Genomic DNA, 14,290 nt, shown 5'->3' on the forward strand with positions numbered 1-14,290 from the left:
AAAATTGCAAGGTGTCCTGTATACCATTCCCATACCTTTCTTCCTCCAACTGTCTGGACCTTTCTTTGAATTCTTCTGAGGCTTATACTGTTTTAATAAAGTGTTTGATAGTGTTTAGGCTCTCAGCAATCTTCGCTCAGTACTTCTGAGTGAAGATGTAAAAGCAATTGGCAAGTAATTACTACGCATTAGTAGAATTACGTAAACACCAAATCTCTAAAACCCAGTGGTCAGTCTTTCTTCTTTCTCTCTCTTTGTGATCTAGCTAGTTTACTGTGTCATCAGTGAAACACAAATCCTAAAGCTGACTTATGCCTATGAGTGCCTCAGTGGTCCTATTGTTCCTGTTGTTCCTTCCAGGAAGGTTATCAGTTCAACTGTCCTGAATCATAAGTGTGGTCACTTTCTGTGCCCCAGGAGAAGCCCGTCAAAGAAGAGTGGCCCAGATGCGCAGAGTCACGATTGGTAGAGACCAGTGTGAAAAGATGGGGAAGGTGGAAGTATGTGGAGATTAACATTTAATCTTAGAATCAAACTTTTAATAAAAAAGTGTTCCACACACGTATCTCATGTTGGCCTCCATTAGTCATCCTGTTGATAAGATCTCATGGATAGCTACTACTGGCAGCATCTGGCTTTGGGACTTGAGATAGTTCTCAATGTTTGTTGAGCACCTTCCTACGCTGCCTGGGCATTGTCAAGCTTACCTGATGTGGGAAAAATAGATCTAACATACTTTGTGCTAGTTTTGTGATAAAAAAAAGGGCCACTCGTCTCTGTTTGTTAAGAGAGTAGATCTCATGTTCTGTGTTCTTACACAGTTTAAAAAAAAAAAATCTTCACAAAAGCACTGTAGGTAACATCTTAGAATGATCTAGAATACTGAAAATTTACAGGCAGGTGGTTAAAACTTGGCTGTTTTTTGAATTGGCAGTTGAGTAAGCACCCAGGTATACATTTCTAATACTGCAAAGGGGTCAGGTTGGCATTTCTCACATAACTGTTTGCTGTTGAGAATTATTTTAACCAGATCAATAAAGCAGGGTTATTGTACTATTACTGTTGGCTCTCACCCAGCAGATGAAAAGAGCTCTGTTATTAGAATGGGATTTTACCTCTAAGTGGGAAAAGACTCCCTCTTCTCTCCCTTTTCTCTTGCTGAAGTGGGCACAAGACAGAAAGCAGGCCAGCAAGCGATTGAAGAAGACAGGCCACAGGGCTGCTATTAGAAGAAACATCATAGTCTGATCGGATTCCAGAGATCCCTGGCATCTGGCCTTTGTATATTGCATCCCTACTTTTGCAAAAAGACCCCCCCCCACCACCGTTTTCTTGGTGTTTCTTCTGAAATATGAGGAAGGAACAATAGGACCACTGAGGCACTCGTAGGCATGGGTCAGCTACTTCCAGGAATGGATAGTCTACCTCAAAGGAACATTCTTTTTCTTTTGCATATATTTATTCCTGTTAATAAGGAGAGCTAAAGAATATTTCTTTTTTTCACCCAGAAGATACTGCTTTTAAAAAGTCTGATAAAATGTATTTTCAGTCATTGTCTTAGAGTCAGATACGAATCAGCCCCTTTGAGAAGAAACCACCCAACATCTCTCAAGAATCTCTAGGTAGACCAGCAAACGGATGGCAAGCATTTGGAATACGACGGACTTTGAGTCCCATTACTTGTTTTCTGCGCCATCATCATTTTTTGACACACATTCCTGTGTCATGGCCCTTTCATTACAGAGTGGAATTGTCGAGTAAGGATGATATTAAACTTTAATGTTATTGCTATTATTACTGTTGACTGTTGTTAGCATTAGTATGCCTGGTTCTTTCGTTCCCGCGTCTGCAGGGCCAGAAAACAGAAGTGTGCATAAACAGTCGGGAAAATTACCGGATACCCTGGAGACCCAGCGTCGCATGCTCTGCCTGTTGAGAATGATGAATCAAAATGGAAAGGTTATCATTTTCATTAGCTAGCAAAGAACAAGACCATACTTTTCTCCAAGTGTAATTACAGTGGTTCACCGGCAACATTACACTGCAGTAATTAGTCTAAAGGTGTATGTGAGGGCAGGCTTTTGCACAGACACTAGAAATATTATTTCAGAGTTTAAGGTCACAGCCTTGTGTTTAACATGTTCCAGGCAGCTTAGGGGAGGGGGGGGAAAAAAACTAATTTGACTGGAACTAAAGAAAGACATTTGACATTTCCCAGAGTCATGCATTCAGAAACCAGTCAGGTAGAAAAATTGTATTTTATTATCTACAAAAACCAAGAAAACAAAGAAAAACAATAAAAGAAAGAAAGAAAGAAACCCTCAACAACTTAGCTGCGGAAATTGCATGTCAGAACATTTTGTAGGATAAACGGATATTCAAGTTTATTAGGAATGTGATATAAATAATTATGAGACCTTTTGATATATGTGTTTTAATCTCCTTTTTTCCCCTAAGGCTATTGGACAGAAGAATTAATTTCTAGAAACTCTTCAGGGGAAGCAAAATAATTTCTTTACCTTCCTATAACTGTTGCAAGAAAGAAATATTTCTCTTGTACCGGTACTCAAATATGCATCTGTCCTTTGTGAATGTTTTTTGGATACTGAGCTGTTAACACTGAAATACTGAGATCTTTCAGACCTAACCCTCCAGTAGAGATTGAATTGGAATTTTTTTCCAAAGCCTTATCTCAGGCTTCCTCTATAAGTAAAACAGAAGTGAGGACATGGAGGGCTAGGGAGGGACTAAGAAAGAAAAAATAAACTTTGTGTGAAGTTTATATTTAAAGTCATCTGTAGAAGTTTAAAAGAAACCTTCTACTTCTTCTAGAACAAGGGAGTCTTACACAAGTAACATTTCTTCCCGACGTAAAGGTGAAGGCCACAGACTCTGCAGTCTTTGGTTAAGGTTGTATTGTGCGCCGGCCTGAAAGCAATTCTCTTCAGTGTCTCTCTTCAGTCCTTAGTCAGGTAGGAACTTTCTAAGGACAAATGGGGAAACAGTATACTCGAATGAGCATTCATTCAGCAACCACATTCTGCCGGAAACCACTGCTTTGTTAACGCAAGGCTGTTTTATGTGTGTTATCTGGCCATATGGTTAGAACTGATGTTTCTCACAACTTTTGGGCACTTGGGAAATTTTAAGCATAGATGTGACACAAATAACACGGCTAGCTGATTATGTAATGTACTGAAAATTCTGCCCAAAACTTGAATTTAAAAACATTCCTTTTTGTTTGTCGCAGATGTTTCTCTACTCAAGGAAAAGTCACGCACTGCAGAATCAGATCTCTGATGGTGTAGGTTTTCTCCAGTGAGCACTCAAGTGGGAGGCCCCGGGTAGTGGGAGGACTCCGGGACTTCCTCTTCTTCCTTCTGCCCTGCCCCAGAGCAAATCACCACATCGGGCCGGGCCTCAGTGTCCTCTCTTTGAAATCGGAGATCGCCAAACCCGCTTCAGCTGCTGACTTCCTGGTCCGCTTATGGGACTCCTGCCTTTATTTCCAGGCTTTATGGATAAATGAATAGCTAAGTAAACATAAGACCCCTTGTCCCATCTTTCCAACAAGGCCTGGAAAACTGTACAGGGGCGTTCTCTCGTACCCAGCCCTGTGAGATCACCAGTAATGCAGGATCCCATGAGACCTTTTTCCTGCACTTGGCCTCAGTTTGGGGACGCAGTCTGTGACATGGAAGAAGAATGGTTTTACAAGACCGTTTTTATCATTAATTTTTCATAAAACATCCTTTTTGTTGTTGTCTTATTTATTTAGGTACACCCCTGGCTCAACGTAGGGCTCAAACTCACAACCCTGAGATCAAGAGTTGCATGGTCTACTGACTGAGAAACCCTGGTGCCCTTCATGAAACATCTTTTTTTTTTTTTAAGATTTTTGTTTATTTATTTGACAGAGAAAGATCACAAGGATGCTGAGAGGCGTGGGTGGGGGGAGCAGGCTCCCTGCTGAGCAGAGAGCCCAATGCAGGGCTCAATCCTAGGACCCTGAGATCATGACCGGAGCCAAAGGCAGAGGCTTAACCCACTGAGCCACCCAGGCGCCCCATGAAACATCTTTTTAAAGCTAGACTAAAATAGACTAACTGAAATTCTGCTTGCCCTAGGAAAAATTGCTTTCTCCACAGACATTTAAGGAATAAATGACAGAATAAGCCTACCTTGTGTGAGCAGGACTGACCGCCACTTGCAGGAGTCCTGACTTTGGCCACAAGATCAGACTTCTCAAAAGGAAACTCAGTTTCCCCCTGAAATTCATAACTTCCCATCCCAAGTTCCCACATCCAAAAATGCTGAGGAAGCTAAGTGAGCATTTTCGTTAACCAACTATAAATTATACGTCTGTAAAACAAATCAGAAACAAAAGGGTTATCTTTCTTAGGATTATAAAACAAAGGTTTTGTTGGGAAGATTTTGACGGGTTTCTTGGGGTTCAGATCCCTCAACAGCTTTTTGAAGGACTTTGTGGGTATTCGAGATCACGTTACTTTTAAGTGCAGCAAGAAAATAGCTGTGTGCTTGAAGCGTATGTTGACTTTAGGGAAAGTGAGCCTGGATTCAGAGTACGTATTTTCGCATCGGGAAGCTTGTGGGCGTACCAGCCCCAGTCCTACCGATCCACCACAGAGGAGGACCTAGAACTTTGGAACTGAGAGGTGTTTTAAATCTTATAACCCAACTCTCCTTTTCCCATGTCCTGCTACTTCCTGACCTCTCCTTTTCGCGCCGAGTAAATGTCCTCACCTCTCTATCTTAAAAATAATCTACTCAGACCTCGTGTTCTCCCATCTAACATCTGCTTCAAACATGTGGTGGCTCGTGTTTTTAAGTAACCCTCCTTGGACTCCTCCCTGCCAGGTTCTGCGGGCAGGCCACACCCCTGCTTTGACCATCCCTCCTCCCTCCAAGCATCCCCTTCCCTCCTGTCCTTGAACATTCCTGCTGTCGTGACGCCAGCTCTAGACCATTCTTTGGGTGCCTGATTCCACTGGCACCCTAATTTGTGCTACCAGTCACAATCTTTATGAAACACTTCATCGTCAACCTCTCACATATTCTTAGGAATTTGTCCATTTTTAAAATTTTACCCCCGAGTTCCACCTGAAACCTTCCCCCTGCACCCCTGCTCCTTAATGTCGTGGGTGTTTTTAAGGTTACGGGAAATAGTCCATTCTCTTAAAGGTTGTGTCTGATAGTCACTTCATTGCAACTTCAGTCTTATATACATATATATCAAGGAGGGCATTTATTATTCATTTTAGTTAGTTTTTTAAGGGGATTGGAATAGATTGCAGCAGCTTTTCATCCAAGTCCTGGCTTCCTTATGCTCATTTTTGCTTTGTGTCTTTCGAGGAACTTTAAGAGCCTCACTGGTGAGACAGGATGCATGACTAAGGGGACAGAAGAGGTGACAGGAAGATGTTTGCCACCGTAAATTACCACACATAGCCATTTCCCTGCATCCTTGTGGCAAATAACAGTTAAATACTCAACTGTAAATAGTTCTCTGGTGGTTGATCAGAAGCCCCACCCTCTGCTGTGCACACGTAGCAAGTCTCCCCGACTCTGGGTCTGTGTGAGCTCGCGTGGCTGTTACCTGGTGAGCCAGGGGAGCCCAGCAGTGCGGACAACAGCTGTCCACCTTCATTCAAACAAGACGGAAGCAGCAGCTACAGTCTCAGGGGCTCAACAATCTCATATTGTTGCTAGATTCGTTTCCCGAAAACTTAACGTGAGATGAAGTGTAATTGCAGATTTCCTTAAGAACCATTGACAGATACTTAGCCTAAGTCATAAGCAACTCACACTGTGAAATGTGTACAAACATGCTAAGTTTTTCTCCAGAAGAATATACTTCAGTAGAAACCAATATTCATCATTCTTGTTAAATAAACAGCCATTCCCATTCGATGGAGAAGTTGGGGAGATGTTCTTTGGTTGCCACTCGATTTTCAAAAGGGGTGAATGTGGCAGGAAAGTTCCTTAGTTTTCAGGGAGTGAAGGAAGTGCCTGGTAAGTATCCTCCCAGAGACCTTACGACCTTTGGCTAAGGGGGCTACATTTTGAACAAGATAGTAAAAAAAGATAGTAAATTATGGTGTGTTTAGGTATTGGCATCGTATGATGGAGAGGAGAGTTTGGTGTTTTGTTTTTAATTGTTAGGTGGTCTGTTTAGTGCAGCTGTGTTTACGTTTGCTAAACCCTAACTACCCGACTGCGGTAGCAAGTCCCTACATAGGAGAATAGGGACGACTTATTTTTTTTTTTTTAATTTTATTTATTTATTTGACAGACAGAGATCACAAGTAGGCAGAGAGGCAGGCGGAGAGAGAGGAGGAAGCAGGCTCCCTGCCAAGCAGTGAGCCTGATGTGGGGCTCAATCCCAGGACCCTGAGATCATGACCCGAGCCAAAGGCAGAGGCTTTAACCCACTGAGCCACCCAGGTGCCCCTAGGGATGGCTTTTTTGAAATCTTCTTGTCCGTGTGCTTTGACACAGAGAGTTGTATTTATCAAGCAGCGAAGGCAAAAATAATTCTAGGTACAGTCATTCCGTGCAGCTAGTTGCTACTACATCAGACATTTTGACAACCTTGTTAGAAAGAAGTAATTGGTGCTTTAAATGTACTTCACAGTGGACGAAACTTGGAAGTGGTAGAATGTTTTCGACTGGTCACATTTCTTCAGCCAATGTTTTGGCTGATTTAACTTCTTTGTTATTAAAGATGTGTGCTTAGACCGTAAATGTAGATTGAACCTGGAGAGAATTAACAGTCCCATATCTTTGCTGTCTTTCTTCCTAAAAAAAAAAATAAAATAAAAAATAAAACATGAACATGGAGTCGTGGCTACAACAAAGAAGAGACTGCTGCTTATGAGAGAGTAAATGTATTTAATAAGGAAATAGCCGTAGGAATTAATCAGTAATTGCAGAGTTATATGCAATGTGTGAAATGTTTAGATGCAGGGACTTAATGACTACTTTTCGAGGCATTTTCTTTAGTGTTACATCCCTCATAACTCAAATTAATGTTTATTACTACTCTTCCCCATTGCCAAAATATTTTCATGAATTTGGATTAGAAGTAGCTTGTTCTGGCTTGTTGGGCAACGTTGCTTGGAGAAACCAAGTGGTACTTAGAAGAGTTTTGTGTGTCTTGGAGCCCTTAATTATCTTACTTATGTTGAAGGAGGAAGCTAAGTTTTGTTTCATAGTTATATAATAAAGTAAGATTTCATGCTAGGCTCATTTTATATTAGTTCATAGATAATAGCATCTTTCAGGAAATTTGAATTAGTGGTTCTTCTATTAGCTGCTCAGTAGCTAGCAATCCAGAATCCGCTTTAACTCCGAGCAGACACCGCTTACTGGTCCATGACTGTCTGGGCTGGCACTTCTGTTTTGGATTCTGAGGTGTTTGCCCTTACCTTTCCTTTTCTCTCCCCTTCTCTTCACAGATTGGCGAAAGACAACAAGTGTTAGTGACCGAAGAGTCTTTTGATTCCAAGTTTTACGTTGCCCACAATCGATTCTACGAGCAGGTGAGCAACACTTCCGAGGCCTGATGCTTTCTCCGGAGTGAGAGAGGGCTGTGGAGCAAATCACTTAAGCAAAAGGAACAGAAAGGAGGGGAGGGTTGCAGAGTCCTGTCACAGCGAAGGGATTTTAGAGCATCGGGTCGGCTCGATGAACAGGGCCTTATCTCTGTGGTTTAGTCCACAGAATGCCTCTGCAAAGGAGTAAGTGTGTTTTTGTCTTTAGTCGTCTTTGCCGGGACCAGCTGTAGGCTTTAGGAGGCGAGAACAGGTAGTCCCCGCGGCTGGAATTCCCACAGCCTGGCAGAGGAGAGGGGGAGCCTCTGTCCAGGGAACAGGAAGGATGAAGGGGAAGCGCAGGGCTTTCCTCCCGAAGCCTCAGCCCCGGCGCTCGCTCAGGTGGTCTGTCGGTCGGTGGTTTTTATCAGTTCTGTTTAGTTGTAGGATTTTTGTTTGTTGTTGTTGTTGTTTTAACTTCCACCTTGGTAAGAATGCTGGGGGCCAAGGGGAAAGAGTCCATTCTGTGAATTCAGCTCACGGGGCCAGCTCTAGAGACCAGCATGAGGATCAAACCAGCTTCACTGAGAGCATCGTCTACACGGGCAGAGCCTGCCCACTGGCCGGCAGCCTTGCCCCCCTTGTAAACTGGACCAGCTCACCGCACTGCCGGCCCGCCCAGCTTCTCTCTCAACATTTAGGATTCCACTCCCCCAAGATGGGCAGTGGTTCAGAAGTGACTGAAGAACACAGGGGCCTCCCTCAGGGGCCGTGGCCCTGGAAAAGGCCCAGGAAGAGAGGGGCTCTCCCCTACTCAGCAGTACACTCTCCATGGGCATAGGGATTTCGTGTGTCACTCTTGGACTCTGTTAATGGTTTTTTGCTTTGTTTTGTTTTGTTTGAGATTTTATTTATTTGAGAGAGAGCACCAGCAGGGGAAGGAGTAGAGGGAGGGGGAGGAACAGACTCCCCGCGGAGCCGGGAGCCGGATGGGAGAACTCGATCCCAGAACCCTGGGACCATGACCTGAGCCAAAAGCAGACACTTAACCAACTGAGCCACCCAGGCGTCCGACTCTTAACTTTTCTTAATACCAAATGTGTTTTCCTACTTTTTGTTCCTTTCTCGTTAAATAAGAAGTGAATTTTTTTTCCCCCCTATGGGTCGTGGCTGAAATTAGAGTGTGGGAAACCTCTTCGGGCTAGTGTGGGCGAGTCAGGGAAGGGAAACCCCCTGCCCATGTCCGAAAGCAGGGAGGCCGTAGTCGGAGAGACCTCCCCTGCTGATGCTTCCCAGGGAATAACCCCAAACTGGGCCCTGAGTTCTCAGGAAACGTGGGAGGAACTTTTCCAGGCCCAGACTAAACACGTGCCCTGTTCCATACCCGGCAGAAACGACAGCGGAGGGGGGGTTCCCAGCACTTGATGCCGGAGACGAGTTTCTTCCCCATTTTCCATCTCATTAGTTGGCTCCCAAGAGCCATTTTCCTATTCAGGCCAACCTGCTCGGCCCTGGGGAGGAACTCGATTGTATTTTGGTCGCCTCTTCCCTCTCTTTTCTCTGCCATCTGGGTTTCTGCCTCAGCAGGAAACTTTTTTCCCCTTCATTTTAAAGGCAATGGCGTGCCTCATTAGCTGTTTCCTCCAATTTAAAGCAGCCGGGCTTTTTCCAATTATTACAACTGGAGGGAGAAAAAAACAGTGAGCTCTTCATTCAGATCAAGGCAGCAGATCAAGGAGAGTTATTTCTCCTCAGAATAGTACCACATCTCCCAGGGACAGTTTACTCTAGAGATTTTCTTGTTTTATAAAAACCGATTTAAAGGGGTTTTCATATTCTGATACTAAAGCTCTTTGAGTTCACGTGCTTGCTGTGAGTAATTCAGCGCCCCGGTGACCTTTTTCCTCTCCTTTGATGGGGCCGTGGACTCAGTGGTCATAAAAAGAATCAAACCCAGAAAGACCCAGATCCCTCTCTGCCTCCCAGAGAAGTCGGCCGTGGAACCCTGACTCGCCTCCAGCATGTCTGTCTCTACAGCGAAGCGCATCAAAGATGTCAGAGGAATGATTTTTCTAAATAAGATGAGCTCCAGAAGTGGAGATGGTATCTAGAAATGACAGTATTACTAGGTTGGAATGAGTCTGTTTGTTTTGGCTCCTGACTTGAAAAGCCTGGCGAGCGGCTAAGGCCCCGACACAGAAACGTGAGGGAGACACGCCGTGTGCAAACCTCCTGCGGGTCCCCAAGGACGGGAACGTTTGCTCGAGGTAAACAAGTGCTTCCGTCAGAAATCTCGAGCGGAGAGAGACCGTCTGACAGTTCCTTGTGAACTAGCCAAAGGAGCCTTCAGAACTGCCGATTGTCTGTGGAGGTAGAAGGAACCAACGTGCCTGTCCCAGGACAGAGCGAGAGACGGGAACGGAGGCTGGTGTTCATCAGAGGAGTCATTGAACTCCAACACCAACACTTGGGCCATTAAAAAGGGCGCTTTTAAATGCTCTTCTGCTCCCTGCCCCTCAAATCACACACCCATGCTCTCTCTCTCATGCACACAAACACACACACACTCATGCACACACAAACACGCGGGCCTTTATCTGAAGTGTCTATTCAAACCATGATTCTGACAGCTGACTTGGCAGGTATGGAAAGTATAAGGCTTTCATCAGCGTTGTCTCAGTTTTCCTCATTGCATGGGACAGCCGAGAGCAGCATATCAAAGGCCTGTCCAAAAGCGACTGGCTTGATTGCTGGGGGCTCCCCCCGGGTCTGCCAGCCACATGCCTGAGGACAGCAGGCATCCCGAGGAAGGCGCATTGTCTCCAGCCCGTGGCTCCTCCCACACGCGCCTCCCTTGCCTACAGGATCTCCAGATCCTTGAGCAGCTGGAAGATGGAGCCTACTCGGGACAGGGTCTCAGGACAGAGAGAAGAGGCAAGGAGGCAGCCAGGGATACCCGAATAAAGGATGGGCTGCGGCGGGTAGTCCTAGGTCAGTGTGGGTTCATTCATTGTGACGAACGTACCGTACTCGTGGTCGGATGTTCATGGAAAATAGGGGTCTGAGGTATCCGGGACTCCTCTGCTTCCTTTGCAGTCATCCTATCAATCTAAAACGGTGCTCTAAAATGGCAAGTTGATTTTGTTCAAATTAAGCCTTCTGAATTTTTCTTTAAAGGTCTTAGTGCCAAAGAACCCCACATTCATGGGGAAAATGATCGAAGTGGACATTTACGAATCAGGGAAACACTTCATGAAAGGGCAGCCAGTATCAGACGCCAAAGTATACACGCCATCCATCAGCAAACCATTAGCCAAGGGACAAGTCTCAGGTTTAACAGAGGTGAGTACAAGACGCTTTTCTCTCTACCTTGCTGGTGAAACAGCAGCTGCAGAAGCACAGAGATTCCAGACCGTGTTTCTGTTATCATTTCTAGTTCCCTCTTTATGTATGCATGAGCCTTTAATCCTTCCTGACAGACTGAACTCTGAGTTAGAAAGATGCAGTTTGGCTGCTGCCTTTAGCTTTGCTGCTCCGCCTGGAGAGGGAATGAGCCCTTCCTACTTCTAGGCCAGCCGTGGAGGGCAAAAGGCATTATTTTCAGGTGAAAGATGGAACGCAGAAGATCCTCTGATCCAGCGCATCTCTGTGTCAGGAGATCCTGAGTGGAAGGGGGTGATGAGAGGAAGGTTTTCTTGCTTTACGAAGCTGTTGATAATACAGTAAACGCCTGCAGTTAAACAGGCACTAAAGCGTGTCGGTGTGTGTGGTGTGAGTGCCTTTCTCCAGGCTGTTTGTTGAATATCTGCTTTAGTCATGTGGAGTGAAAATTAAACAATTTTTTTCCTTTCTATAAAAAAGTAACCTGACCCCTCTTTTATACCTTGGTGCAAATCTGGCTGTTTTCCAGTCTCCCTCTTACATTTCATTGAGCTACAGTTGTAAAAGCTGATGGGGTGTGAAATGAAAATGTGTATCACATTTCTAAGCATCATTTGATGTCCTTTCTCCAACACAATTGTTAAGCACGCCACAAAAAAGTGTGCAGCCATGATTTTGCGTACGGAAAAATGAGAAGCGATGTTTATCTGGCCATCAAGTTCCACGATTGTTTGAACGTATGTATTATCTTTCCCCCTCAAAATAAACTGCCAGGGCATGTTAATTAAGCATCGAGCGTAGCAACAAAGAGGGTCCTGTTATCTGTGCTCTCACTCACTGTGGTGATGGACTCTGATGCCCAAACACGAGTGACGCCTCTCGTGAGCCTGACAGGTGCACGTGAAGAATCCGCGTGCACGGCCATCGGACTGATAAATGGAGTGACACAGGCTCGCCTTCGCCGGGGCCCTGCCAACTGAGTGTCGTCCCGCTCAGCCAGGAGTGAGCTCTAGTACTTGATAAGCATAGCCATTCACGGTTGCTGTTGCTTCAAAAAAAAAAAAAAAGTCCTTGGGGTTTGGGATGGATGACCAGGAAGGAACACTAGAATCCAGAATTTAAATTCTCTTGTGTAAAGATTTGGCTTCTGATGCGTTAGCTAATCCTTGAGGGATTGTTAAAGGAAGTGGGCTTTTTGTTGTTGTTGTTGTTGTTTGTTTGTTTTTCTACAGAGTACGTATTACAAGGTTGACTTTACATAGCCACAGTGAAAAGGATTTCACAGCAAATGGCAGTGGTGGGCAAATGATTGTTTAATTCCTTCGATGTAGGTCTATTGAAAAGGATAATGTTTTGAAACATTATCCTCAACCAAGAAAAGCAATACCCTTTTGTTAGTTCCTTGACTGTCGTGTTACCTGCTACAAGGGCAGCGCCGTTTAAATTTGGGGGGCAGCCTCCTCTCGTCCCCTGCCCTCTCTCCCTCCAGCCTGGAAAACGCATTGTCATCTGTTCTACCAGCGGACCTTCTCTGCATGGGACTATTCCAGACCCTGGGTGAGATGAGGGAAAGTCCCTTGTGTGTTGGCCCTCCTCGGTTTCTAGGAAGGGGCAAGGCCACACGCATGAAGCCAAAGGGTTAGGACTTTCGAGGGAAAATCAGGCCAGGCTTCCATCACCGTCTGTGACTTCCTGTATGTCAGGACTGAGCGTGGCTTTACACTTCATTACTGGTCAGCTTTTAAAGATAACACCAGGCTCAGGGTCAAAAAGCCTTCTTCAGTCAGTGTGTCCTGATGTTAGAAATGTTTTTGCTGATGACACAAGCCAAAATAAATTAAGCAGGAGGAGAACAGCTTGTCACACTTTTATAGAGTAGAGAAGTGGGTAGAGGTTGTAATCACGTCTCAGACTCGTTGAGCTCTTTGAGCACCGGTAAAGGTTCTGGAACTCTTGAATGACAGAACCAGCATACTTCCTCCATGGATGAAGCATGACCTTGGGGTCCGACAGACCTGAGTTTGCATCTGGACTTGCCAGTTTCCCCTAACTATGCAACTGCCAAGCTTCCTTTGGTCTTCATTTCAATGGGAAGACTAACGTCTCGCCCGTAGGGTCATTGAAAGGAGTCCCTTTGGTAGTGTCTGTAAGCCACCTGATACTGTTCCTGGGACATAGCGATCAGCTTCCAAAGGGTCGTTTGCCCTTTCCCATAAATCTAGTTGCATCTAGAAAGAGCAAACCCTGAAGATGACCTGGTACTAATCATTGTCGTTGTGTTTCGTTGTTTTAGCCCTCATCATGCAGTACATGCTGTCTAGGGGTAAGCGAGGGGAGTGGATTTCTATATACGATGGTCTGTTTAGGACCAGAGGACCCATCCCATCGGAATGTGTTTCTGCATATTGTAGGCTTTTCCTTAGTTTGTCTAGAATGGCGACCTCCCCTGTACACTTTGTAAAGACATCTGGAAAGGTCAAAGCATCTAAAGCAAAGTATTGTATTAAGTAATTATTGGCCAAAGTAAATGCATTTATCCTCATTGAGAATTTTATGATTATTCTCTAAGTATTTCGCCCGATGTTCCTTGAGAGTTATTTTGTCCCCCTTCAGGTCCTGTTGGCGTCTTCTGATAAAACTAGTGAGAGGTAGAACAGACTGGGGGAAGGGGCGCAACCTGGGTGGGCATCGTGGGATCCAGATGATAGCATTCTGGCATCTGTGGTAACAGACTTTTTGACCTTTTGTATATCACTTAGGTTCCCTAGACCTCAGTTGTCTCCGGGATTCTGTGATTGAAATATTCTGTTTGACAAAAATGGATTGACTGCCTACCCTGTGGCAGGGCGTTGAATTCTATAAATATTAATAAATATCAGGCCTTGCTATTTTCAGGTTGTAAGTGAGTGCCCACAACAGGATGGAAAAGGCGAGCAATAATCAAGTCAAAGTTTACTGTCCTGTACGAAATTATATGCTAGGAAACAGCATACGGTAACATCTTCCATGAGTATTCCCATCTTTCCTCTCAGTTTGGTTAAAGGAATAGAGAATTAGAAAGAGAGGGTGATAGGAAAGAAGCAAAATTGCCTGAATATTTTTAAGGAATACGGAAGCAAACAGGTACCGATAAGCTAACAGGGGACATTTCTGAGTATCGTTTTAAGGATAATTAATTTCAAAAAAAGGTTATATAGTAATTAAACGGGGGAAGGCATCATGGAATTCAAAGGACAGATACAAATCAAAGAAAGGGGAGATCATGAACTTTTATATGAAAAGTATCAGGGGGCTTTGTTCTTAGGAGGAAGCAAGGGACACATACGTTTCCATAGATGTTCTTGGGGCTTTGTTCT

General features: G+C 44.6%; 1 protein-coding gene across 8 annotated transcripts in view; it reads left to right on the forward strand.

Annotated features, from left to right (window-relative positions):
- The window catches only part of CDKAL1 (CDKAL1 threonylcarbamoyladenosine tRNA methylthiotransferase), a 631,102-nt gene that overhangs the window by 591,005 nt on the left and 25,807 nt on the right, over positions 1–14,290 (forward strand). For 4 of the 8 annotated variants that reach the window (XM_082730990.1, XM_082730992.1, XM_082730991.1 and 1 more), the window contains 2 exons: positions 7,479–7,562; positions 10,731–10,895. In XM_082730990.1, coding sequence (XP_082587116.1) covers positions 7,479–7,562; positions 10,731–10,895 — 249 coding nt within the window. Of the gene's footprint in view, positions 1–7,478; positions 7,563–10,730; positions 14,272–14,290 lie in introns of all 8 variants that reach the window. The other 4 variants (XM_082730994.1, XM_082730995.1, XM_082730996.1 and 1 more) reach the window with 2 other exon arrangements.

Source organism: Mustela nivalis, assembly GCF_964662115.1.
Source record: "Mustela nivalis genome assembly, chromosome: 5".
Classification (NCBI taxonomy): domain Eukaryota; kingdom Metazoa; phylum Chordata; class Mammalia; order Carnivora; family Mustelidae; genus Mustela; species Mustela nivalis.